Below are 25,497 nucleotides of genomic sequence, written 5' to 3'. Positions count from 1 at the left end.
TCCCTTGATGTGTCAGACCCTCTCCCATATGTGCTTCGTGAACCAAAGCGCACCTCCGGTTCCTATTTGGAAATACTCTATCCCGACTCCAGGGATTCAAGCATAAGGAACAGAGTTTGCATCAATTATGTATGTATACGTAAGTGGATAGTTTAGAGGTAATGCTGCACAGCTACCGTTCATTGAGGCTATTACTGCTAGCAATGTTTCACCATCTATTTCTGTTTTTGAATCAGTGATTGTACCTACGGAAGCCGTTTGCACAGCTGCCTTCGCGGCTTCATCAGCCAACAAATTCCCTGCAACGTGAACGCCATCACGCTGATGACTCAGTTTATGAATCACGTGAGTCTTTTGTAGTTCTTTCTGTAATAGAACTACTTGTTCCCAAAGCATTTTATGCTTAATTGTGCCACCTTTTGCGTCTTTAAAACCATTTTTAACCCAGTTCTGCAGATATGAATTGTATGACTGGATGCAGTAATACGAATCATACACTATGAGTGTGGGGAATTCGCGATCGGTATTTTCAAGCGCCATTTTGAAAGCTTGGAGTTCAGCTCGCTGAGCTGTACAGTCTGAGTGATTGAGTTTTAGTGACCATAGGTCGAAATTTACCTTCGCACCAGCGACCTTTAAAGATCGCACACACAGCACTATAGGCTTGTTTACCCCCAATTGCGGGCTGTGCTGATCCGTCTGTATAGATTATACAGCCGTAATGTTCTAGAGGCAGAATCTCGGTCGGCAGAGGACATTCGTGTTCATATTGTAGAAATTCTTGTGTTCTCAAGTAGGGGTCAAAAACGTATTCAATGTCTGTTGCAGAATGGGAATTAACCCATTGTATCCATCTCGGATGTAAAGCTTTAGCATTTGGAATGCTCGCTTTTGTCACTACCTCTAGGACAGGTACAGGTGTAACGATCATTATGCGTTTTTCATGAGCGAGAGAGCTCTCTTTTGCTACTGCAGTTTGAACCGCTGTCAGAAACTTTTCTGTAGAAGTGAATTTCATTTCAGCTTGTGTGTACAAGTGTGATTTGTATCCTATTGGTACCTTTTCACCTTCATTAAAAGTTAGGAATGTGAATCCGCATCTCCCTGGGATGATTCGGATTACAAGGTTGCGCACGTTGTCGCGTGTTTGTAATTGTGTTTTTGCTAACATATCTGTTTGCACTGAACGCAAAATTTCTGTATGTTTGAGTCCAATTGGTTGGTTTGAAATGAGGTTTGATTAGTTGGTAGAGAGGTTTAACCCTTTCTGTGTAATGTAGAACGTAAGTTCTTCCAAAATTCAGGAAACCTAGAATTGACTGTACATTTTTCAGCGCTTTTGGAGGTTGGAGCAGCGCACATTTCTCTAGAAAGTTAGCTGCCAGGCTTTTGCCTTCACTTGATAACTCGTAGCATAAGAATAGGACGTTGAGGTGGGCAATTTGTGATTTCTTAAAATTGAATTTATACCCTTCAGAAGCGAACCCAAGTATTATGGTGTTCACTCTTTTCAAGTGCACGTCCAAATCGTGTTCTGCAAGATAGATGTCATCGACATAAGATAATGCCTCATCATCGTACGTTTGTAGTACCTCTGGCTGAAAATAGTCCTGGACTATTCTTGAATCCCTGGGGGAGACGCCAAAATTGTCGCTGTGTTCCCATAATTGAAAAAGCGGTCAAGTACCTGCTTTCTGGTGCAATGTTTTGACAGAAGAACCCATTAGAAATATCTAATGTGGTTTTATATTTTTTGCGCACAATGTTATTCATCAGTGCTGCACTGTGTGCATTTTGTACTGCAAAAGTTTTGCAACAAGAGTTTAAGTGTTTGTAGTCCAAAACTAGATGATATGTATTGTCTGGCTTGGAGACAGGAAGCAAAGGATTGTTCATAGATGAGGTGTATGTTTCAATCACCCCTTGATATTCAAGTTGATTTAGAATCTCCCTGACTTGTTTTTTAGCTTCCTGTTTAACAGGATATTGCCTTTGCATACTAGGTTGAGCTTTTAACTGGATTTTATGGTGAGGAGAATCCTCATCCCATCCTACATGATTTTTATATAATGCTGGAGCCTGGGCTAAAGCCCATTTTCTGTCATAGGTATATTTTTTATCAATTGGAATGCGATTTGAGAAGGCTGGCATAATGATTTCTTCCCCATGTGGGCACTCCCTGACAAATTCAGGTGGCCAGTCTTGTTCTGCTAGAAGAATGTCATAGCCCTTAGATAGCTTCTCCCAAAAGAGTGCTTTTATTTTTCTTGGTATGTCCCCTTCCATTCGGAGCGTTACTTCATATAACTTATGGGGTATACTAACCCTGGTGTTGGCAGTTTCAACTTGAATGCATTCATTCAAGTCCACTGTATCCAGATGATCCTTCAGGATCTTGTGAGCTATGGTGACCTCTGCTGCGCCGTCTAGCATTGTCTGGGCTCACTCCCTGTTCTTGAGTTGTGTCCTCAAGATCCTCGGCATGTCTGATCTTTATACTTGCTACCGAATTCTTGGTGAATTGAGTTTTCTTATTTTTTGGAACGTGCTGATGATCGTCTTTGGACTTCGTACGTTCTTCCTTTTGTTCTGATCGTTCTCTTCTTTTGTATTTCTGCGAGGAAGTCTGAAAGGTACGAGAGGAACGTGTATCAGTATCTTGATATCTATCAGGTTTTCTCAAATTATCCCTATTTCTGAGGTTATACCTCTTTTCAGAGGGCTCCTGTTGAGGAAACCTTCCTCTGGACTGAGAGCGCTTCTCCTTATGAAGTGTCTGTTTACTGTTCTCCCACTTCTTTTTAAGAGTGGTGAAATAATTTTTAATAAAACCTTTTTCGTGATTTTCTGTTAGTTGGGGCTTTACTGGTTTCCCACCCAAACTATCTCTACCTAGTTCTTCATATGATTTTTCAATAATTCTTGCAAGTTCACATGGTTGCTCTGGGTTATCAGTTTCTTTTAGTTTTTGGTGGATTGCCACGGATGCTGCTTCACCTTTGATGTTAGATAATAGTATATCCGAGACCCGTTTGAAATGTTTTAGTAATTTCATACCAAGAGTTAAGGCAGGTTCTGGTCCGTATTCATTTTGAATCTGTCTTAGGACGTCTGGTATTCCCGCCATAGACGGAACACCATGTGTTTTTGTGTAGATTGAAGCAAAGACTGTACCCCAAGTGTCACAGTCCTCCACGTGTGATGCGATCCCCATTGGTAAACAGATTGTCAGAATTCTGTGTTTCTCATGAGGTGTACTATCAGGAAATACTGCCTCTATTTGAGTAATTTTTTGAGCTAACCAGAACGGAATTTGTTCCATCTTTGCGGGCAATTTACCAATGACTGATTGTATAGTCTGTGGTGTAATTTTGTTTGTGTTCCCCTGGTGAGGGGTGTGCTGTGGAATCCTTACAGCAGGTTGGACTGTTAAAGTCTGCATTACATATTGAACCAACAGTCTATGTAATTTAATTAGCTGTTTTAGCTGAGCTAACAGTTCTGGACCTGTCATTTGTTCAATGTCAGGATGTGGTGTATAGCTGGCGAGTACCGGCCATGTTGCTCCAGGTCCACTTAGTGGACCGATCATGGTAATGTGATTTTGATGTTGTGGGGCGCCTTTAAACCAGAGCGCATGCTCTTGGTAAGTTAGTGGAATTTCAACGTCCTCAAAAGGAACGTATTCTGCTTTGTAGTAGTGGAACTCATGTGTTGTTGGATTTGCTTGTGGAAAAGTAATCCACGAATAGAATATATCTGTCTGCCGATATTCATGTGCCTCTATGACAAGTATAACTCTACCACCTCTGGGTGATAGGCCATTTTCTATAAGTTTTATAGTTATAGTATTTCTTACATTTACCGGGATGAGTATAGCATCCTCGTTATTTTGTTGGAGACTTGTGTCGTCTAAAACTGCCTGAGCTGCTGCTGCAGCTCTCTCCCTTTCGTCGTCACTCTCCGTCATTTTGTTGACCGAAAATTTGCAGAGCAAGTTTCAAGGAAACAAAGTTTAGGTGCACAATATTTTTGGAACACTGTATCCTTCAACGTTGAACAAACCAAAAACGAATACATAGGATTTTCCGTCCTACTCAGTTTTGGCGGATATTAACCTTTAACCCACTCCAGACGTCTATTGGAGTTTTTTACGGGAAAAAGGGGTCTGTGTGAAAAGCATGACTGAGTTACTCTAGTATCTAGCGTTAAATTATCGCCTTACCAAACGTTGGGCGCGATGTAGTGTAGTTCCTATATTCCCAATAGGCTCTGCGCATTGGAACAACATAACTATAGATTAGACGTGGGACTGAGGTCGACTATGTCTCTATCGAATATGTTAGACTTAATTGTGAGTGCCAGCTACCTCAGAGATCACTAGAAACTTTCTCGAATACACAAAAGGGATTAGTTTCTGATAACCGCATAAACATGACAACTTTGTTTCCCAAGAATAAGAAATGTATGTCTAGAGTCGCGGAAACAATAGATAGTTATTTCCCCCAGTTAATCGTGCATGCTTCGTTTCACCAGAGGTGCAGAGAAATAGAGAGACGGGCGTTGTCAATAAAAAAGTGTTTATTGAACAGTCTTCTTTCTCATGCAGAAGAAATGAACTGCTACAATCGTAATACTGGTTGCAAAGTACAATGCGTACAGTATGAAGAGTATTATAAAATAATACTGTAGAAGCATGATATGGTTTCTAAGCCATAAAATACATAGAATACATACATCAATAAATAAAGACTAAAAGTACTCAACTGGTGTTTCTAAAATACGCCTACCCCGATGTATCTAACCTAGGTCTAGTATGAGGGGAGAAGTAAGTGAGGTGTAGCTTTAATTTAGTATTTTTTGCCAATAATCTATCCAAGAATTCTCTAAGGGTCTAATCAGCTCCGTACCTTGGTTTTAGAATGAAGGAGGTCTTGTCTCTCTTTCTCAGGACTCTATTTCCCATCAGCCCACAAGGGTAGCCTGGAAACACTGGAGCTGGATTTCTCGGCAAGAGAAAAGGCATAGTCTCTCTCAGTGTGTCTGCTGGAGGGTCGGCTTCCTTCGGCACTTACTGCAGTGAGATGCATCGGGAAAGTAGATAGTCGAACTGCTCCAAACCACCTCTGCAAATGTGGGCATATTTATACCTTAAAGGTCCCGAGATTGACGTAAGGTTGGACATAATAACGTCATCAAAAGATTCAGTTCTTTGAAAACTCCATGATTTCTTGGATAAATTAATATTCAAGCTAGGGGAAGTCCCTGACTGCTGAAGGCGGGTTTTTCCAAGAAATCGTTGTGGATTTTCGGAACTAGTGGAAGTAGCCATGCCGTATTTGGACTGCATGGGCTAAGTCTAAATATGGTTATGATTTCTATGCCTGTATAAGGATAGGGTGATTTATACCTATATATGGCCATGAATCGGGAAAATTACACTAGGTTCCTAAATTCATATACAACAAAAAAAAATACATTACCTGGGTGCTACTCTAGACTCCAGCACAGGAAGAGTGTATCCTTCGGAGGAGAGACTATTTTCAATCAGGCTGAAATGTGATTGTCTGCTTCAAGCTCTCTAGCCCTCAGTTCGGCAGGTTGCATCGCTCCTAGGGTTGATGGCATCTTGTATTTTTCTAGTTCCTAATGCCAGGCTGAGCATGAGGCCTCTGCAGCAGGACCTGGAACACAAATGGGATCAGCAAACCACTTGATGGGACGACAAGATTCTACTTTCCTATGCAACGAGGTCATTCATCCCATGGTGGTTCAATCAGAAAAATCTCCTTGTGGGAGTTCCCTTCCACCAACCTCCTCCGACACAATCTCTGATTGCAGACGCCTTCCATACAGGGTTGGAGAGCGCATATGGGCCGTCTGCAAACTCAGGGACAGTGGTCGAGCAGGGAACGGGCATATCACATCATCATGCTTGAGCTACCGGCAGTGCATCTAGCCCTCAAAGTGTTCTACCTGTCCATTCAGTCCCAATCCATGTTGTTCCAGATGGATAATACAACTATGATGTACTATCTAAACAAGCTGGGAGGGACCTGCTCTTCGCCCCTTGTCCCTGATTTCTAAGGCGATCTGGCATGGGTTCCTGGCCAGGCAGCTTTCAATCACAGCAATCCATCTGCCAGGAGAACAAAATGCTCAAGCAGATTCCCTAAGTTGTCACTTCAAAGACCAGCAAAGTTCTGCACGACAAAGTGGTGACTGACAATTTTCATCAGCCAAGCATCAATCCCTTCAGGACGATACACACAAAAAGTGCCACGTCAAATTTTTACCATCCTGGATCGAAAGAGAATGCCCTTTTGATCAACTGGTCAGGGGACTTTGTGTATGCTTCCTCACATCCCAAAGGTCCTCAACAAACTCCCACACTCCAGAGCGAGGAGGATACTGATAGCACCAGACTGGCCATGGCAGTGGTGGTACCCGGACCTTCTGCATCTCTCACAGTGCCTACACAGGAGGCTTCTGTGCAGACCAGACCTACTGTCCAAGATGAACAGGAGGATCCACCACCCCAACCTTCCATTGCTGAACTTAGCAGCATGGCTCCTGAGATCCTCCAGTATGTACACCTAGGTCTTCCTTAAGACTGCATGAACATCTTGAGAGAGTTTAGAAGGCCTTCCACAAGGCATTAATATTCTAAAAGGAAAAGGTTCTTTATGTGGTGTGTGCAAAATGGTTTCCAACCTACCAAAGGGCAAGAGGAGGTAATCTTGCCATATCTCCTACAGTTAGCCAAGTAGGGTCTTAAATTTACTTCCATAAAAGTACACCTTGCTGCCATTACGGCATACAGAAAGTCACCTACTCAACCTTTTTTTCTTTCAGATTCAGGTGGTTAAGGATTTCCTACTGAGATTAAAGAAAGTTTTCCCCCCAGTCCGGCCTCCTTTACCCGCCAGCTGAGGCTCAATTTGTGAGCTTTTAATTACTTACAGTGAATAATGCACACTGTGAAAAGGACATTACGAGTTTCCTCCATTCTGCAACTCCCATAAGGCACAGCGCAGTCTCATCACGAGCGGCCCATTGGAGGGCGCGCAACTACGTGTACAAAAGGAGGTAGAAAGTGGACTCAGAGTGTTCTTACATCATTATCCCCTGAGGAAGAAGGTTATTTGAAACTCGTTGGGCCAAAGTGATAGCAGGACTGTTAAAGGATCGGCTGGCTGGTACACCATTTGAAGAGGGCTGATGCTTGGAGCTCTGTGGCAATATTCGAGTGATCCCCGCCTAGACGGAAACCAAGCCTGAGCGTTTATATATATATATATATATATATCTCCAATCCACAGCCCTGATACAAACTCTTGATAAGAAAATTCAGATACAGACCACTTTGGTAGTTAAAAAAAGTGCAGTGCTTTATTCTTCCTCTTCCAGCAAAATGATGCATTTCGACCGGGTTTCCCCAGTATTGATCACAAGATATATATATATATATCCATACTAATATAATAAAGAGAGAGCCCAAACCTTTGAGGCGGGTAATCTCAGGAACCACAGCACCAATCACAACACCCAATACAGCGTTGGAAAGGGCAGTTGCAGCAGAGTACATAGGCTATGCAGACGCCCACCATATACATTTAAAAGGTAAAAGAACCGTGCCAGCAAAGTAGTCCCTTGTGGGCGTGTCTGCATTGTGCTGTGGGCGTGTGCTGGGGGAGTGACAAACGCTGGGGGCGTGTGGTACCGTATGTTCTTCCACCGTTAAAACGGTGGAAGAACATACGGTTTTTAAACAACAGGAGGCAGAGACCTCCGAAGAAGGGCGTTGAGCCCGAAATGCATTGGGTACTTTTAAAATAAACACTGCCTGAAATGAATTCATGCTCTAGTCCTGTTCATTCTTAAAGTCTGGATAGACACAGTTGAACAGTAAAAATTCGGAAACAGCATATACACTTTTGCGCGTGGACTCGAATTAAAACAGAAGAATAAGGATTATAAATGTGAAAATCATGGAGTAAAACGGATGAATATGGTTTAAAAATCGGCAAAAATTTTTGCAACTGTGCACATTCAGCTGTGCGTTTGTTCGGGGCTAGATGTAGCCCCCATTACAGTGAAGTTGTTAACTCTAGTGCCTGTAGGGCATGGCACTATACCCAATCAGCACGCAAGCTTTAGATGAAATGAAATAACTTTGAGAAATTGGATTACGAGGTGTGCATCCTGCCCCCCCATTTACAGTGCAGCAACCCATCAACCTCCCAGCATTCCTTGACTCGCCTCACCCATGGAAAGAGAAGAGGATCCATTGATGGGACCAGAAAGCATTTAGATCCATCGTATCAATGATCATTGGGTGGACGATCAGTTTCTGTGGGGTTCTCTTGGCTCTAGAAAGACGAGGGTAATGAACACTCTGTTGAGGTGGATAGTCTTCTGCATTAATCTCTGCTACACACAGGCCAAAAAGCAACCTTCAGAAGGACTGAGAGCTTATTCGTTCTGGGATAAGGTTGCTTCCACTGTGTTGGTATGAGGCTTGCCTGTCCTCGACATCTACCAGTCCGCTATGCGAGTGATGGTGCACTAATGCCTTTGACAGCCAGGTATGACAGAAATACATTTAGCCTGTACAGTCCTGAAGGATTCTTTAGTGTGAGTCCACTCAACGGCCTTTGGGAGGTACTGCTTTGGTTTCTATTGTAAAGGTGAGAAATCTATGGCAAGAAATATACATCACTTACCTTCAGTAAAGCTCTTTCTGTTGGATACTATTATCTAACCACAAATTCCGTACTGCCCTCCCTCCTCTACATAATGTAGTGTGACCTCTTTTTAACATCTAAAAGATCCCAAGTTAGAAATCGGCACACTACAACTGATAATTCTTTCACTCTTGGTGCCTGAGGGCGCAAAGTGAGTCAAGCAAGAAACTGACATCAGTGCGTGAGGGTCGGGGTTCATATGCAGCTCCCCTCTATCATTTCTGGGCTAGTACGGAGCCAGCTCAGAATTGCATGGCCCCAACTGGTGGTGATCAGGAACTCTGTTTAAAAGTTTCCAGATCCAATCACATAGAGTATACAATAGAATGTGCATTACTGAATGAAAGAAACTTGTTCTTAGGGTTCAGGAAAGGTTAGCATTAAGGGGTAGTTTGGGGTTTTAAGGTTTCAGAGATGAGAAGCGTTAAGGGGAGTTAAGGAGTTTTTAGGGTATTGACACATGAATTAAAGTATGTAATAAAAAGCGACTCTTGAAGTTCAATATTTTTGGAGATGTCATAGGTAATTTTATAGGTCAAAACATTCTAACCATGACAGTTTCAACTCAATTCTAATGCAGTCAACATTTTGAGAGTCGACTTTATTATATGGAATCAGTAACATATCCAGATAATTATCTCTTTTTTTTACATCCATTCACTTCATCAGAATGTTCTCTTCAATTGTTGGATGTTAGAAGGGTACCGCAATTTAATCTTGACAAAACCAAGACTCTTCTCAAGTCCAGCCAGTAATTTATTAAGTATGGTCATCTTCATAAAGGTCTGGCCACAGGTAAATGACCCATCACCCTTTGGATTGTGGCCTGCTTATCCATATGTTACCAATTGGCTGGTAAACGATTGCAGGGAAACCAAGGGCCCCTTCTTCTAGGGCGGCCTCTACAACTTGGCCTACAAATAGCCCACTATTCGATATATGCAAGGCAGACACCTGAAAATCAGTACATTTCTTCACAAGACATTACTTCCTTGACTCTGACACAAGGCGTGATTCTAAGGTTAGTCAGGCCACCCTCAGAAATCTCTTCTGGTGGTCAGACCATAAACCAGGACGCACTTTATTCATACCCCTGAGGAATATATCTCTCATCTTTTCTGCCCATCAGGCCACCTACAAAGTTTGGGTTTAGCTTGCTACAATATTCTAACATTTGTACCTATCAATGACGAACGTTTGATGGTGAAAATGTGATACCTTGTAGTCCTTGTTCTGTATTGTAAATCATCATTGAAGACATAAAGGACCCTCCCGACTCCTCAAGTTTGTCTTTGTCATTTGAAACAACAGTTGGGTGAGTTAAATCACACCTCCTTCTCTCTCTTAAAAAAGACCTGACTATATGTGGCAGTCGCAGCACAGAGCATCTTAGTAGTGTAAACTCCTGGAGTCTGAAAGGAATCGGATGTTTCTTTGACTTTTCTTCAATTTAAGCCTATCAGGATTTGCTTTTCCGTCAGTGTTAGACAGCTACTCAACATTTTGCACTTAGGTGCTGCAATGTAGTCTTGAGATTGAGTATTTGTAGATTGGTAGTTCACATTTTGAAAAAAATCTTGTCTTTTGATAGACTCCTGAAGGGAGCTGCGCACCATATAGACATGAAATGTGCACCCTATTTGAGAACACGTTAAAATATATTGATATTAGGTCTTCCATGGTTCATACACACAGTGGGGAATTATTCTAACTTTCATGCAGAACCAGTTCTACAAGCAAGTAAGTCTTTTTCACTAACACCATTTGTGATCTTTCGCAGATTAGAGGTCTCATTGATCATCAGTGTTTCATCCAAAATAAGCCAGTTCTTAGAGTTCTGCATACCCTAAAGATCCAGGCCCTTTTGTATTGCTTTTACAGTGGTTGTAAAACTTTCCTTTTAATTATTAACATATTAATAAAATGATTAGAAACTATTGAGCTCTGTCGGCCTAGACATTCTTCGAACACACAGCTATCTAGCAGGAGCACACAGAGGCTGAGTTCACGGGAGTGCTAGGACACATTAGTAGATCACTGTCTATGGTTCCATCCACAGAGGGGATCCAGATGTCACTGGAAGCATCAACATATATTATAATTAGCAAGTGAGGAGGTCACCAAATGTCACTTCGCTTGAGTCGCCAGAAGGTGTTGCATCTGTAGTACATAGAGGATGTTACAGGGGGTCGTATCAGGATATAAGACCTACTATATAGGTTGAGTGGGTACAGAGAATCTTCAAATATGTGAAGGCAGCACTAAATCCCCTGAATGATGATTCTTCTCTGATCAGGAATTTATTTGGTTGGTTTGCTTTCTCCATTGTTAGATTCTGCACTCGAGAAAAGAAATCCTGCAACTGACGAGTTAAAATTTCCTCTACAAATAGGAGAATTTTCAGTTGCCTCTCTCCCAACGCTAAATCAGACCCTTAATCTGAAAACTCCTTGCCCAAAACGTGTTGCCTTAAGAAGTATGCGACACATCCCCATCTTTGATCCTGCAATATCTGGTTATATACTCCATTTCCTATGAGGCTCTTAAATTGCAATATTTTGAAATCAAATGTTTTGTTTGTCCATCCAGTGCCTTAATATAATAGTTAATCTGCATATGTCATGTGTGGGGAGGATGAAACATGTTGGTGTGGAATACAAAGGATACACCTGTGCAAATTAAGCAATTAAAGTGCCAGGATTCCAATTTAAAATTTCTCTTTTGCCGTGACTTGTGCAAGCCAGGTATGAAGTATTTTGGCCAATCTGGTTTATTTAAATATCAATCGTTTGAGTTGTTTGAACACTGAAATGATAGAAACATGGTGTTCCAGAAGGCGGTGCAGGAAAACTCCATCCTAGATATCAACTTGTTTGCCTATCTCAGAAATGGTAATCGTGCCCTGTTTGTCCTTATTTTGGGAATGTGTAACCTTCTTTAGTCTTCATTTCTGTTCTTTCTTGTTCCTCAGGGTATGACAGTGATGTGACGAGAGAGAATGAAATTAATTATACCATTAAAGCCTTATCCTCAAGCATCAGGCCCATGATGGGAATCAAGCCTCACCTGCAACAGAAGGAGCCCTCATTAGATGAAAGGTAACTACATGTGCACGTCTTCCCGGGTCTTTGGACAGCATCAGAAGGCTAACTAGATTGTGTGTAATAAATGCAGCAGGTCTGATTGACAAAACCACGTGTGTAATTCAAACCTGCAAGTGCTAATGTCTAGATGTATGATTGCAAAGATTTCACAGCAAGTGACATTGCAGTTGTAAATCCTTTTACTCCTTCGTTACATTGTCCCATGATCATTTGATATTTCCAGAAGTAAATCTCAAGCAAGGGATGGGTAGTTGATGTTCCAAGATGTGAAAATTATGAACACCAACAAGGTACTTGAAAACACCTCTCTGGTCTTTTCCCAAAATGGAAGTGCTCCGATATTTACTCTCTCATGGTCAGCAGTAAATCCCTATCAGAATGAGAAGGGAAACGGAACACCCCTAACAAAAAAAAATCCATGGATAAAACTGAAAAAAAAATGTGTCTGCCATTGCATAAAAGTGGTGGCATTTCACTATGGATATGGGAATGTTGTGTGCAATGGCAATGGTCAAAGTGCCAATGCAGAGGCACATCCACGTTCACAAAATGTTTCCGAAATATGTCTGGAAAGGTACGTGTGGCACTGGTCCCTAGAGTAACCTTAAAGTTTTGTGAACAGAAATGTGTAAACTTGCTCTCATGGTTGGAAACTGCAGGTGCAGTTTAATAACGTTTGTGTGAATCGAGCCTATGATATTTGGTGTTCTTCTAATAGTGACTTTTTAGTTATGGTTGAATTGTACTTTCATAAAAGATAATTTGATTGCTAATAACTTTGGACCAGTTTGATGAATCTGTACACAATGGAAAATGAAAAGTATTTAGGCAGCTTATAATTTCTTTGCTAATTTTAATGCAGATTTGTCATGGTATGCAAAGATTTGGGGGTGGTTGGAGGAAAACGCTTGTTTCCCTTTCAAAATTCTATAGGAATTTTTGCCTGTGCACATCAAAAACTGCAAGATAGATTTACACAAAGCGTGGATTGACCTGTGGCTTTGTGCAACCTGAAATCTGTTTGAGGTTTGTTGTAAACTTTGCATTGAATGGAATGAGCTTTAGTCCTATTGGTCAAGAGGAGCTGTCCAATTGCGCTTTGTCTGCCATTATAGGGTTTAAAAGCCAGTTGTGCCACTTCTAAACAAGTATGGACGTGTAAGAAGGCAACGTGAGTACACTCCTCATCATAGGGGGAAAAGGTTTCACTCTAATGGGTGGTAAAAGTTCTGATTAGTAAAAAAGGAAAATAACAATGTTTGCCTCATGAACAGGTGCTCCTGCTTTATGAACCTCATGAAAAAAAGTCTTCTAGGGCATCAGCGGCTTTTTCCATACCACATTCACTCCAGTGATGTGACTGGGGCAGATGAGACTGTCTGAGCAAAAAAGCACTGCACAGGCCTGCTTGCTCCAGCAAAGTGAGAAGTGGAAATAAAAAATAGGGGACAAGGGGGAATGCTATGTGGGGTTGAAAAGCAACCCAAGTGGGTAGTCCGGTTTGGCAGTATAACGAAGGACTCTCTGGGGAAAAGCCCTCCTCACACAGTGAAGGACATGCTCTAAGGGGGGCAGGGTAGGGCTGGGCCACGATAAAGCAAAACTAAAAGGACGGTGAACCAAGGCCTTATGGGGCTCCTTATTTCTGTCATTCACCAGCAGAAGAAAGAAATTTTGCATTAGTGTCTTATCACAAGCTAGTTCTGCAATTCAGTGTCACTAGAAGTTCCTTTGTGACACAGGAACCTAGTGACACCTATCTATTGTTTAACATTGGTGTTCGTCGGCATAAAACATTATTTGATTCCCACTGAGTAATTTATTTTTAAAATGACCTTGTCAAGGTTTTTTTCTTTTGAATTGCTTTTGGCCCTGGGTAAAAGTGCTGTATTAATGGTTGAATACCATATCCTGCTAATTTTGATTATGCTTTGTCCCACAAGACTACATTTATGAATTTGTCAAACACGGGATGCAAATTTCCCATGTGTTATTTATATAGACCATGTTCGTGCAATCACAAGTGGCTGAGATGAATTCCATCATTAACCCTGTTTTTACAATAGATCTCCTAAATGCAACAGGTATGTACAGAATGGGTTCCGTGCTCACTGTGTCATAGGACTCCAGCTATACCTCACTGATGAGACCTAAGTAGGCTGAACCTTGTCTGGGAATGCTTGTTTATCCAGTATTGGATCTTTCGTAGATTCACATGCCTGAATCATTCCCCCTCGTTGAAGTAGGAGTCTCGGAGTACAATAGTAAAGCAGTATGTATAACGATCATAGACTATAATGGCAATAGGCCATCAGTTTAACATCCTAGCTATGTCCTTTTTAAAAAAAGGACCACATTTGAACTATGACCAATCGTGTGCTAGCACCTTGCAGAACCCTCCCTGGAGAGTCCGAGTCCCTCAGATTTTCACTGCACGCTGTGCCTGTAGAGAGTCTCCCTGAGCTCTGCTCAGATTTTTTCTTAAAAATATTTACAACCTTGTTACTTCTACTATGTCTGACAAAAAAGGCTTTTGCAGTCCCTGCAAAAGCTATGGAAAGAAAATGGTTCATGTGGATGACACATATAAGGATTGCCTGATTTGCCTTCATGCCAAGCATGAGTTTAAGAGTGCAAGATTTGCTGCACTTTCTCCTCAAAAACTCTCAGGGACAGGGACGGAAGACTGCTATTGTGGCTTCACAGATCCAAGAAAGGAACCTCATCTGAGGACGACAGTGACAACTCTACCATGTCGCAGAAGAGACCTAGGTCACATGAAGGTAGTTCTGATGAGACAAGAAAGACCTTGAAGATATCATATCAGGCTAGCCACTCTAAGCAAAAACGTTTCTCCTCTGAGACAGCCTTGTCGGTGCCATCTTCGCCTGCTCACAAAGAAAGACACTGTTCTCATGATTCTTCCTCTGACCCATCGAAGAGGTATAAATCCTCGACCAAGTCCCTGTTGATGTCACCTTCACCGTGGACACCAAGATTGTTGATGGCAGGACAACCACTGTTGATGGCGGAGCTTATGACAACAGCTTCTATCGACACTCCCACTTCGTCGAAGAGGATTCAGGCAACGTAGCTCGTCTCAATGCTCCTGTCAAATACAATGCAGTCCACGTTGACTCCAGAGATTATCCTGTCAATGACAGCCCCGTCAACGACCATCTTGTCGAAGATAGCTCCTTCGGTAGGACCGCCTGTCGATGACGCCAAAGGACACTTACATACCTCTGAAGATGGCACCATCGACGCCATTGTCGTTGACGATTAAGATAACAAAAACCGAGACCTTTCTATGCCCTGCAGTTACATTGCCAAGCAAAGTCTTGCCTCTGCCTCCAACTCACTTATTAGACATTGAAGAATCTGATGATGACGGTCCTTTTGAAACAGCTCACAGCCCTTTTGAGCTGCATGCCAAATATCAGGAGGAGGATGAAGATTATGATGATTGACAATATTTTCAGCAATATTATCTTGTTCCTCAGGGATGCCATGAGCCATTTAAATATTATCCTGAACCACCATCTAAAGAGGATAGTTTTCAAATGCTTGCATCTTTGGTCCAGGACCTTCAGGCTATGTTTACGGACTATAGGTGTTGTTTTCCACAACCTCCTGAGGAGCAAATTGGAGCATCAATACCTGGTACCTCTCTGGTTCCATCACCAATCCCTCCACCAGCCACTCCTGGGATGGCACCTTCTCCCCATATACCAGTGTCACAGAGATATGATCCATCCTCCTTAGATGATGGCAGGGAGGAGGGTGAAATCCCTGAACCTCAGCCTCCTTTAGACAACTGGGATGACTACATCATACCCACACCATTTCCACCCCTTCAGCAACCAGTTGATTTGCCTCCAGAAGTCATCAGAGTGTTCCATAACCTCCTGGGGAGAGCAGCAACCATGTTTCACCTCCCTATCTCTGTGAAACAGTTCAACTTTTTTCTCTATGATTTTAAGTAGCAGATGAGGAAGTCGGTCGGGTCTATACCAAAATTTGATTACGTTTGGCAGGAGGGCATTAAGGTAATGAAAAACCCTCCACAGTAGTGGCTGCCCTCCCTCGTATCGATAAAATGAAAGTGGTCCCTGATTATTCCCCTTCATGCTTGACAGGACACCCCAAGCCAAACACTGTCAAGTGAAGTAGTGTGGCTCACTGGTTAGAGGCGGCCGACCCGAGAGCAGAGGACGGCCCGGGACCAGGGTTCGATTCCCGGCGCAGCAGGTTTCTGGACCAGGGTCAGCGGACTCGATAATTCTCTCGCCTCGGTGCCCACTCTGATCAGCGATCACACTCGGCAACTCTGGGCATTAGCTTGCCTCATCTTCACTAACGGCCCCACCAGACCGCTGGGGATGCCTGGTCTCACCCTGGAGATACCCATTAAGGGACCATCTCTCAGGGAAGCCAGGAAGGGTTTTGCAGCGGTCGAAGCGCCTTGGGACCCTACGGGTAAGTAGTGCGCTATATAAATGCCAATACATTTACATTTACATTTTTCAGGTGATCAAGTAACCCGCAGTTTGGACAATATTGGCAAGCAGTTTTCCACCATGTCTACCATCGCTGTGCATACAGCCAACTCCTTGATGATTCTGGGCCACTATTACCCCCAGATGTGGTCAAATAGTCAAGATAGACAGGTTGGGCACGGCCATGTCTCACCTCTCAGGTACTGACTCAAATTAATTTGTGACATTTAAAAGTCTTCAGTTTTAATCTTTTTAAAAGCATTTATTTTACTTTTACTTCGGCACTTACTTATAGCAATATCGCCTTTTGCTGATTGCCGCTCATTCTGTGTGGATCATTCCCTTGCTCCCCTGTCCGCCGCAGCATTGTAATTGCTGATTGAGCAGAGGGAGGCTAGAGTCCTTCTCCTCGATTGGCGGCAGCCATCTTAGACAGGCGGCGGTCATCTTAAACAGGCGGCGGTCTTGTTGTTCTCCCACCTGTATATTTAAACAGACCTGGTCGATGACGCGCAGCGGATAGACAGGTTGGGTTCGGCCATTACGCGCATCTCAGGTACGGTCCCCAAGTAATTGTTTGACATTTAAAAGTCTTCGGTTTTAATCTTTTTAATAGCATTTATTTTACTTTTACTTGGGCACTTACTTCAAGCGATATCGACATTTGCTGTATGCCCCTCATTCTGTTTGGATCATTCCCTTGCTCCACTGCAGCATTGTAATTGCTGATTGAATAGAGAGAGCCTAGAGTCCTTTTTCTCCTTGATTAGCTGCAGCCATCTTAGACAGGCGGTGGTCTAGTTGTTCTCCACCCGTATATTTAAACAGACCCCGGCGCCGACGTCCAGCGGACGCGCACAGCACGTGCGCCAAAGGCAAGCTCGTCTGCGCCCCTCCACGCCCCTTCATGCCCGAACGTCGCCAGGACCCCTGTACCTTTCCCGCCAGAGCTAATTATACCACACAGGATATGCTCTACTAGCAATGGGATAAAAAAAAAACACAGGCCCTTAGGTCAGGTTTGCTTTCCTCAGTCTTCTCTTTATCTCCAATCTAGTTTCTACTTCATTAGAAACAATGGCAATTGTACTCCCCTCAATACACAGCCTAAGACCTCAAATAGCTCACCTACCGACAGCGGCAACTCTTCTAAGGTACAACTATCAAACTTTTTTATGTTAAACTGTCTCTATTTTAATGCAAGGTCCATCCCGAAACACACCATAGAAATATGAGATTTACTTACACATCAGCTCCCAGATATATGTTTTATTACGGACACCTGGCTTCACAACTCCGCTCTCCCTTGTGTTCCCATCTCTCTTCCTGACAATTCCAAACTGGTCAGATTGGATAGGGAAGTAAGACCGGGAGGAGGGGGACCAGAGGGGGGGGGGGGGGGAGTAGCCATCATTTTTCAAGATACTCTCAAACTACGGCGACTTGACACAGTACTCATGAACGGGGCAGAGATAGCAATATTCAAAGTTGAACTCCCCCACGGGTACATCTGGAAAGGAGCCACAGTATATCGTCCCCCGGGTTCTAAGAAATATTTCAGCCTAATGGTAACAGAATTAATAGCTCCCTATGTGATATCCACACTTAACTGTCTTCTAATTGGAGATTTTAACCACCACTCTCAGTTAGCATCCGATCCAGACCTATTAAATAATTTTAAAATGCTTTATCTCCACTTGATAAAAACAGGCCCTACGCACTCAGCTGGCTACACTTTAGACCTCCTATTTTCTACTCTCAGCGCATTCACTTTGACGCACCTGAACCTCATTTTAATGTAATATCTCCTTTAAATCCATCTCAACGAAATCAAAACAGGAAAAAAAGTGAGAACAAGAAGCTGGAATCAGCTGACTGTAGCCAGCTTTCAAGCCTCTTTTAAACCCCCTGATTTGGACAATATACTGGACATTAATGTAGCCTGGGATACATTTTCAAAGTCCTTTTCTGGGGCACTTGATATAGTCACCACCTATGGAACCCACACTACTAAATTGTCCTGACCCAATGCCCCCTGATACATGGCAGAATTAAAAACCCACAAATCAAATTGTAAGAAACTGGAACACACATGGAGGTCTTCGAAAGATGCCCTCCACAGATACCAATACACAAAAGCACTAGGTGCATATCATGCAAAAAATTAAAACAGCCCAAAGACTTTATACTATATGCAGATTTGAACAAGCAGGAAACTTCTCTAAAGAGCTATTTAAAGTCTTAAAGGAGCACTCTAATCTCCTTGACTGCAGCTCAGCCACAATAGCTTCCCAAACACTCTGTGACTCCCTGGCTATCCATTTTGAAACATAAATTGATAACATTTATCACAGTTTTCTTAACACTACGGTGCAAATATACACAGAACTCCGCAATTCTTCAAGTAACAATTCCCAGGCTACACTGGAGGGATTTGAACCGATCACGCACACTCAATCACTAGATCTCTTAGCTAAAACTAAATTGGGCCCCCCAGTGGACCTATGTCCTCCCCACATTACAGCCATTCCATCTACCTCTCTCACCTGTTGGTAACACTCTTATGTAACTTATCTTTATTATCAGCCATGGTGGCTAAGCAATGGAAAGCCGCTTTTGTCACATCTATCTTAAAAAAAATCACATGCCAATCCCATGGACGTAGGAAGCTACCATCCTGTTTCTCTCTTACCCTCGATTAGCAAGTTGTTAGAATCTCATGTTAATAGACAACTTTCGTCTTACTTAGAGACACATCTCCTTCTGGATTTCGTCCCACTCATAGCACAGAAACCACCCTTGTAGCGGTAGTTGACTCTCTCAGCCTTTCCCTGGATGCACGTACGCCAGCAATGCTGGTACTTCTCGATCTTTCGGCGGCATTTGATACCGTGTCTCGTACCATCCTGATTCAACATCTTCATGAGACGGAAATTAATGGCATTTCACTGAATTGGCTAACTAACTTTCTCAAGGACAGGACTCAAAAAATTACTCTTGGTCCTTTCCAATCTAAGGGCACGGCTCTGAGCCCCCCACTTTTTAATATCTACAACTCTCCGCTGGCTCAGTTGGTTAATTCCCATGACTTTGGAATACTTTCATATGCAGACACACACAACTGGTCACTTCACTCTGCCCAGATATATAGAATGTCAAACTACGTTTACAAAATGCATGCGAAAAATTGCTACGTGGATGTCCCTAAATTGCCTTCAATTGAATGGGGACAAGACTGAGATTGTATTTAGAAAAGAGCAGTCCGTTTGGACAACTGATTGGTGGTCCACCGAGCTCAACTCAGCTCCCTCTCCTAAAAGTACAGTAAGTAATTTAGGTATTCTAACAACAAACTATCAATGAAAGAGCAGTTGATAGCTACCTGTGACACATGCTTCGGGGTAATACACTTCTTTAAGAGGGTATTACAGTGGCTCCCACAGACCTCCCAGAAGACCCTAGTCCAGGCGCTGATAATCAGTCTATATCAAACACGGAGGGAGTAGGGTCCAAGGGAATATTTAAAGACCAAATGCACAGTTATAACCCCTTATAGCATCCTGTATCAACAAACAATAACTGTGGGTCTATGTGAAACTAAGGTCTCTGTGTGCAAACAGTGTCAGTCTTATTATTATATTGCATAGGGACTAATCACATTGTGATATATGTACCCATCAGTTACTCACTCTGAACCGCCCTGTTGTCATCATTTGGGCGATCTCACAAGGTGGTATGTCCACACTGTACATACCACTAGTAAAAACATATTATCATGCAGTAGATATTTGTTAAAACTACTGATACTTTGCACCTATTTGGTTTTAATCTTGGAAGTGGTTACTTCTCATTAACATTATTTGTGTCTCCACTATCCATTTTTATCTTTACACTTTCACTTACACATATTATTTTGAGCACTGCTTCCAGTTACCACTGTGTGTTTACTAGTGGTATGTACAGTGTGGACATACCACCTTGTGAGATTGCCCAAATGATGACAACAGGGCGGTTCAGAGTGAGTAACTGATGGGTACATATATCACAATGTGATTAGTCCCTATGCAATATAATAATAAGACTGACACTGTTTGCACACAGAGACCTTAGTTTCACATAGACCCACAGTTATTGTTTGTTGATAGCTGATAATAGGTCGCCTGAACTATGGAAATGTGCTACTGGTAGCATCTAATGAATCTTTCCAATCGAAATCACAGGTCGTACAAAATCCTGCTACCCGACTGGTTAATAAATAGCCACAGGCACACCTTCTGCTGCTCAGGGCCTTTCACTGGCTACCTGTAAAGAAGAGAGCAATTTTTAAACTGCTCTGTGTGACCTATAAAGCTTGGTGTCAGGCAAAAGACCTACATATCTGCAGGATAATCTATTCACTTATCTTCCCCAAAGAAACCTCAGATCAAGAAGCCAGCTTCTCCTCCACCCACATCGTATTCGAACACTAAAATACTGCAGTCGGTCCTGCTCGTATCTTGCTCCCTATCACTGGAACAAGCTTCTCCTTTCATATCACTACATGCACTGAGTTTTCAGGCTTTAAAAAACATCTCACGACTTAACTCTTTTAATAGTTGCTTCCTAACTGCTCTGCTATTCAAGTTCCGAGATGCTCCCTCGGGGTGAGCCGCAACAATATATCAAGTTTTTGTAACATAACATAACATAAAGTAGCGGTCAGTGGTGAGAGTGCTGTCGGGCGGTGACATGGGGCGGGGTGTAGTAAACTACGGAATATGGCCAAATACAGGTAAGTAAACATATAAATATATAAAACAAATTTCATTGCGCGCACTGCATCGCCAAATTCGATGCAGTGCGCACAACAACATTTGTTTTATTTATTTGTATGTTAACTTACCTGTATTTGCCCTTGTACCACTGAGATCTCCATTCACTCACAAACACACCCATACACACACTCACCCAGTCATAGAGCTTTTTACACATGCACTCTTGAACCCATAGAGCGAGTTAATCAACTAGTCACACTTCTATGCACAGTCACACACCACCAACCCACACACCCACACACACACACACACACACACTCAGCCACCGCTACAAATACTCAGGCAAACAATGAGTAACCCATATAAACTGTCATGTAGCTATTGACTAACCCATGTACTAACTTACACAACAACAGACACACTGACGCAGTTTAATCACTAATGCATGTATTCAGTAAGATACGTTTAATCAGTGACTTATACAATCAGTCACACACCTCGTAAATCCTTCATCCAGACACTTATATACCCACTGATTCTTCAATACACCTTGGCATATGTATAAAACATATTTAAACTTTACAGAAACATAGTCACTGGATGATGTCATCAGTGATGTCATTTGAGATGTCATCAGTGATGTCACTGACCATGCCATGAATGATGTAATATGTGACGTCATGAGCAGTGCATTGGGGGGAACGAGTTATAGTTAGCTTAACTAACTATAACGATGGAATTTCTATGGTTTTGTACGAGTGAAATGTCCAGCTAACTATAACACCCCTGAACCTATGTTTTTTTCAGTTAATATATATATATATATATATATATAGAACTTACCTTAGTAATGCGGGTAATGGCATGCGAGGTAAAAGCATATGTGTGCTAAACAAATGCGGGGTAACATGTGTTTTAAAGAGATGCAATGTTTTTACTAGCGTTGTACCATTATACAACCGGATGTTCAAGTCGCTCCTAGGTGTGATTTCTTCCACAATCAACGTAGTCATGTTGGCTCATATGAAGATGACACTGTTGCAAGAAGATTTGCAGCTCCAGTGGATCCAATCGGAAGGGTCTTTCGAGTATTTTTATCTATCACTCCAGAAATGAAAGACACACTGAAGTGGTGGCCTCACAAATCGCTTCTCTCATAAGGCCTCACATTAAAACCTTTAGTACCCGACTTCATAATAACCATGGATGCTTCCATGGAAGGATGGGGAGGCAACTTACAGGACCTTCAGATCCATGGAAAATGATCAACAGCTCAAAGATCTATGCATATCAACAGCCTTCTTTCTAACCGTACTTTCCCAATAAATGAAACATCCTTTTGAGCCCATTCATAAGTCAGACTTGAAGTTTCTCACGTAGAAAGTTGCTCTTTTGCTCGCTCTCACATATACCAGATGGGTTAGTGAGATATAGCCCTTCACCACACAAAAGCCTTTTCTACACTTCACAGACGTGTTCATACTTCTCAGGATATAGGATATATATATATTATATATATATATATATAGAATATATATTTTGTTTACACTACTACTACTATAAATATGTATTATTTGTGATCCAACATGCATCAACTGTACTTTAGTATTGCCTACAATACTGCTTGTTATTCCGATTCAGGCATGTGAATCGTATCAAAGATCCAATACTGGATAAGAAAATAAGTTACTTGCCTGTAACTGCAGTTATCCAGTATTGGTATCTTTCAAAGATTCACATGCGACACACCCTCCTCCCCTGAGAGGCTCCCCTTATGACTAGGGATGTTATTCCCACTTGTGCTTGAAATTCTGAGGGACTCACCCTCTCTTGGGAAGGTTCTATTGCCATCATAGCCTATGATAATTATATATACTGCTTTACTATTGTACCGTGGGACTCGCACTTCAACAACAGGAAAAGATTCAAGCATGTGAATCTATGAAAGATACCAGTACTGGATAACTGCAATTACCGGTAAGTAACTTTTTTACTTTCCCGTCTGGAGGGGGCCTGGCCTGGCAGTTCGGGTTGCAGTGTTCTTCTTGGAGCACAACCAAGACGGATTTACATAAGGTGGATCTCTGTATAGAATGGCACAGTGAATGAAAATCAGTTGCCTGGACTCTGCGGCCTGAGTGATCTTAGTGGCTGAGATTAGTTCAAGCATTCCTTCCATCAACCTGTTGGTTTTGCACTACCATCTCTGGTGGCAGGACAACCACGTTTCGCATGTAGCTGGTGGGAACACATTTTTACAATAATTCCCTGGACACCAGCTATGCACAGCTAGCTGACATGGGGAACTCAGTGGGAATGATGGTGAAAAGTAGCCTTTGTTTAAACGGTTTGCTGGTCTGTGGTGGAAAGCGGACAGCCCTAGACTAAGACAGTACATTTTGGGGTATAGCCAAAAGGGGCACCCTGTGGAATCCGAAGGTGAAGTGTATCCAAAAGACAGCCATCCAGACCTGCAGGCTTAGGACACAGTCGATTGGGCACAGAGTGCAGACGATTGCCACATCATAATTTATGGTTTCTATATTTTTCATGTTTCACAGAAATGCTGAATACCAGGAGTCACATGTTTTGATTATTCTATGTACAAGTCATTGTGGTTTGCATTTTGTGATGTTGATTTCCTAACAGTGGAAAGATTTTGACTGTATATTAATGCTTCTTTACGCTGAATAAAGAATTTGCAACCTGTTCAAAATGCGTCACTTTTCATTATTAAAAGATGTCAGAAATTATATAATCAAGGACATCCCTGGTAACCTTAATGGGGATTTTGTTATTTATATAGTACTTTATGATTCTTTATACAATTAATGTCTATGAACATATATGTTGCCAGGGTTTATAGTTGCTGCAGCCATTTAACGATGCTTAAAGGTGAAGGAAGGAGTCTAGGGCATAATTTTCACTTAACCACCAACAGCCGCAGAGTAGAGCCCAACACATTGATGGAAGTAGGCTTGTCCTGCCATCTGTGGACCTATTACGAAAGTGCCCCGGGGGCATAACGGGTGTTTGCACCTGCTTTGCATCCCCCAGGGCCCTTTGGTATTATAAAAGGGGCAGCAAACGCTTGAGGGACACATTCTGTGAAATCGATAGCGCTGGTGCACATAAAGCGCCAGCTTTATCATCAGAAGGTGTTCCCTCATTTATATGGGGGCGGGCCCCATGCAAAGAAGGGAATCCCTTTACCTCTGCACCTGTGCCGTATTACAGACATGGGCGCAGATGCAAAGAAGTTGTTAATGCGCCCCTTGATGGCAGCCCTTTGGAGGGGGGCAAAGGATCCCTCATACATCCCCTTGCAGGCGGGTGCAGTCACTCACTGCACCCGCCTGCAAGTAGATCTCTGATCCCCCTTAAAATTGCAGGTGGGTTGCCTGTGAAACATGGAGCCGCTTCAAAGCAACCGCTCCGTTTTTCACAAGAATGTACTCCTAATAGGGCAGATTTTCCTTGTTTGCGCCGGGCGCATCTTTTAAAGGTCATACTTGTCTCTGACAGTCCCAGTTTGCCCCCTTGTTTACTTGTGGCAGCCATGTGGGCGATGGGTGCATTGTTGTTATTTAGGTTTAGAGCTGATACTGTTAAATACATACTGTGTTTCCAGTTTGGATATCAGCCAAACCGTGCTGCTATTCGGTGCCCATGCGATGGCAAAACCAATAAAACGGTGATACATGTTTTGCTGTCTTGTAAATGTTAATAATTTTATGAAAGTTTTTAATCCCTTGGATTTGTTAAGTTTAGTAAGAGCCTCTAATGTTATTTGCAGTTATTTAAAGGGTCAGTTAGTTGAAGGGAGATCATAAAAGCTTTGATTTGCTATGTTTTGTTCCATTTTATGGATTTCCATGAAACTTAAATCCAGCACTGAGCTTATCATGCTAACCATGCTGTCATAGTTCATGCAGTTTTGTCAAATAGTGGCAAAGGTATTTACAAATGAAAGGTTTTCTCCATCTTTACTTTACTGTAGCCCTGGCCCTACTCCAAACTACTGCACATAAGTGAAGGTCACATACAGCTGGGTCGTGTGGGATGGTGCTGGGCACAGGAGCATTGGCCAGGGGCAGGGACGTCCAGTCCAGGCCTGCTCCCAGAGGCAACTGTGCTCTTCCCAAGGCTACTACATATGGCCGGATCCCATGCGCAGCTGATTTTGGATGGTATGGGTGCAGCACCTGCCAACAGGTCAGTTCCTCTGACAAACACCACTATACCTAGTTTATGGCTTGGCCTTCATTTAACTTCCCCACCCTTGCTGCCAACCCCACTGTGCACAGCATTTGGCCATGAGTGTGTGTGGGGTGGACCCCAGGGCCTGCACCCAGACCCCTTTCAGCATACTAAAATACTCCTCCTGCATTCG

At 42.6% G+C, this 25,497-nt stretch overlaps 1 protein-coding gene across 1 annotated transcript in view; it reads left to right on the top strand.

Annotated features, from left to right (window-relative positions):
• The window catches only part of EML5 (EMAP like 5), a 1,453,541-nt gene that overhangs the window by 1,001,904 nt on the left and 426,140 nt on the right, over positions 1-25,497 (top strand). The window contains exon 27 of the mRNA XM_086936634.1: positions 11,719-11,845. Coding sequence (XP_086792760.1) covers positions 11,719-11,845 — 127 coding nt within the window. The remainder of the gene's footprint in view (positions 1-11,718; positions 11,846-25,497) is intronic.

The sequence above is a fragment of the Lissotriton vulgaris genome, chromosome 9, assembly GCF_964263255.1.
Source record: "Lissotriton vulgaris chromosome 9, aLisVul1.2, whole genome shotgun sequence".
NCBI classification, from domain to species: domain Eukaryota; kingdom Metazoa; phylum Chordata; class Amphibia; order Caudata; family Salamandridae; genus Lissotriton; species Lissotriton vulgaris.
Note: the sequence above shows the minus strand (reverse complement) of the source record. Positions and strands in the feature narration are given on the sequence as shown.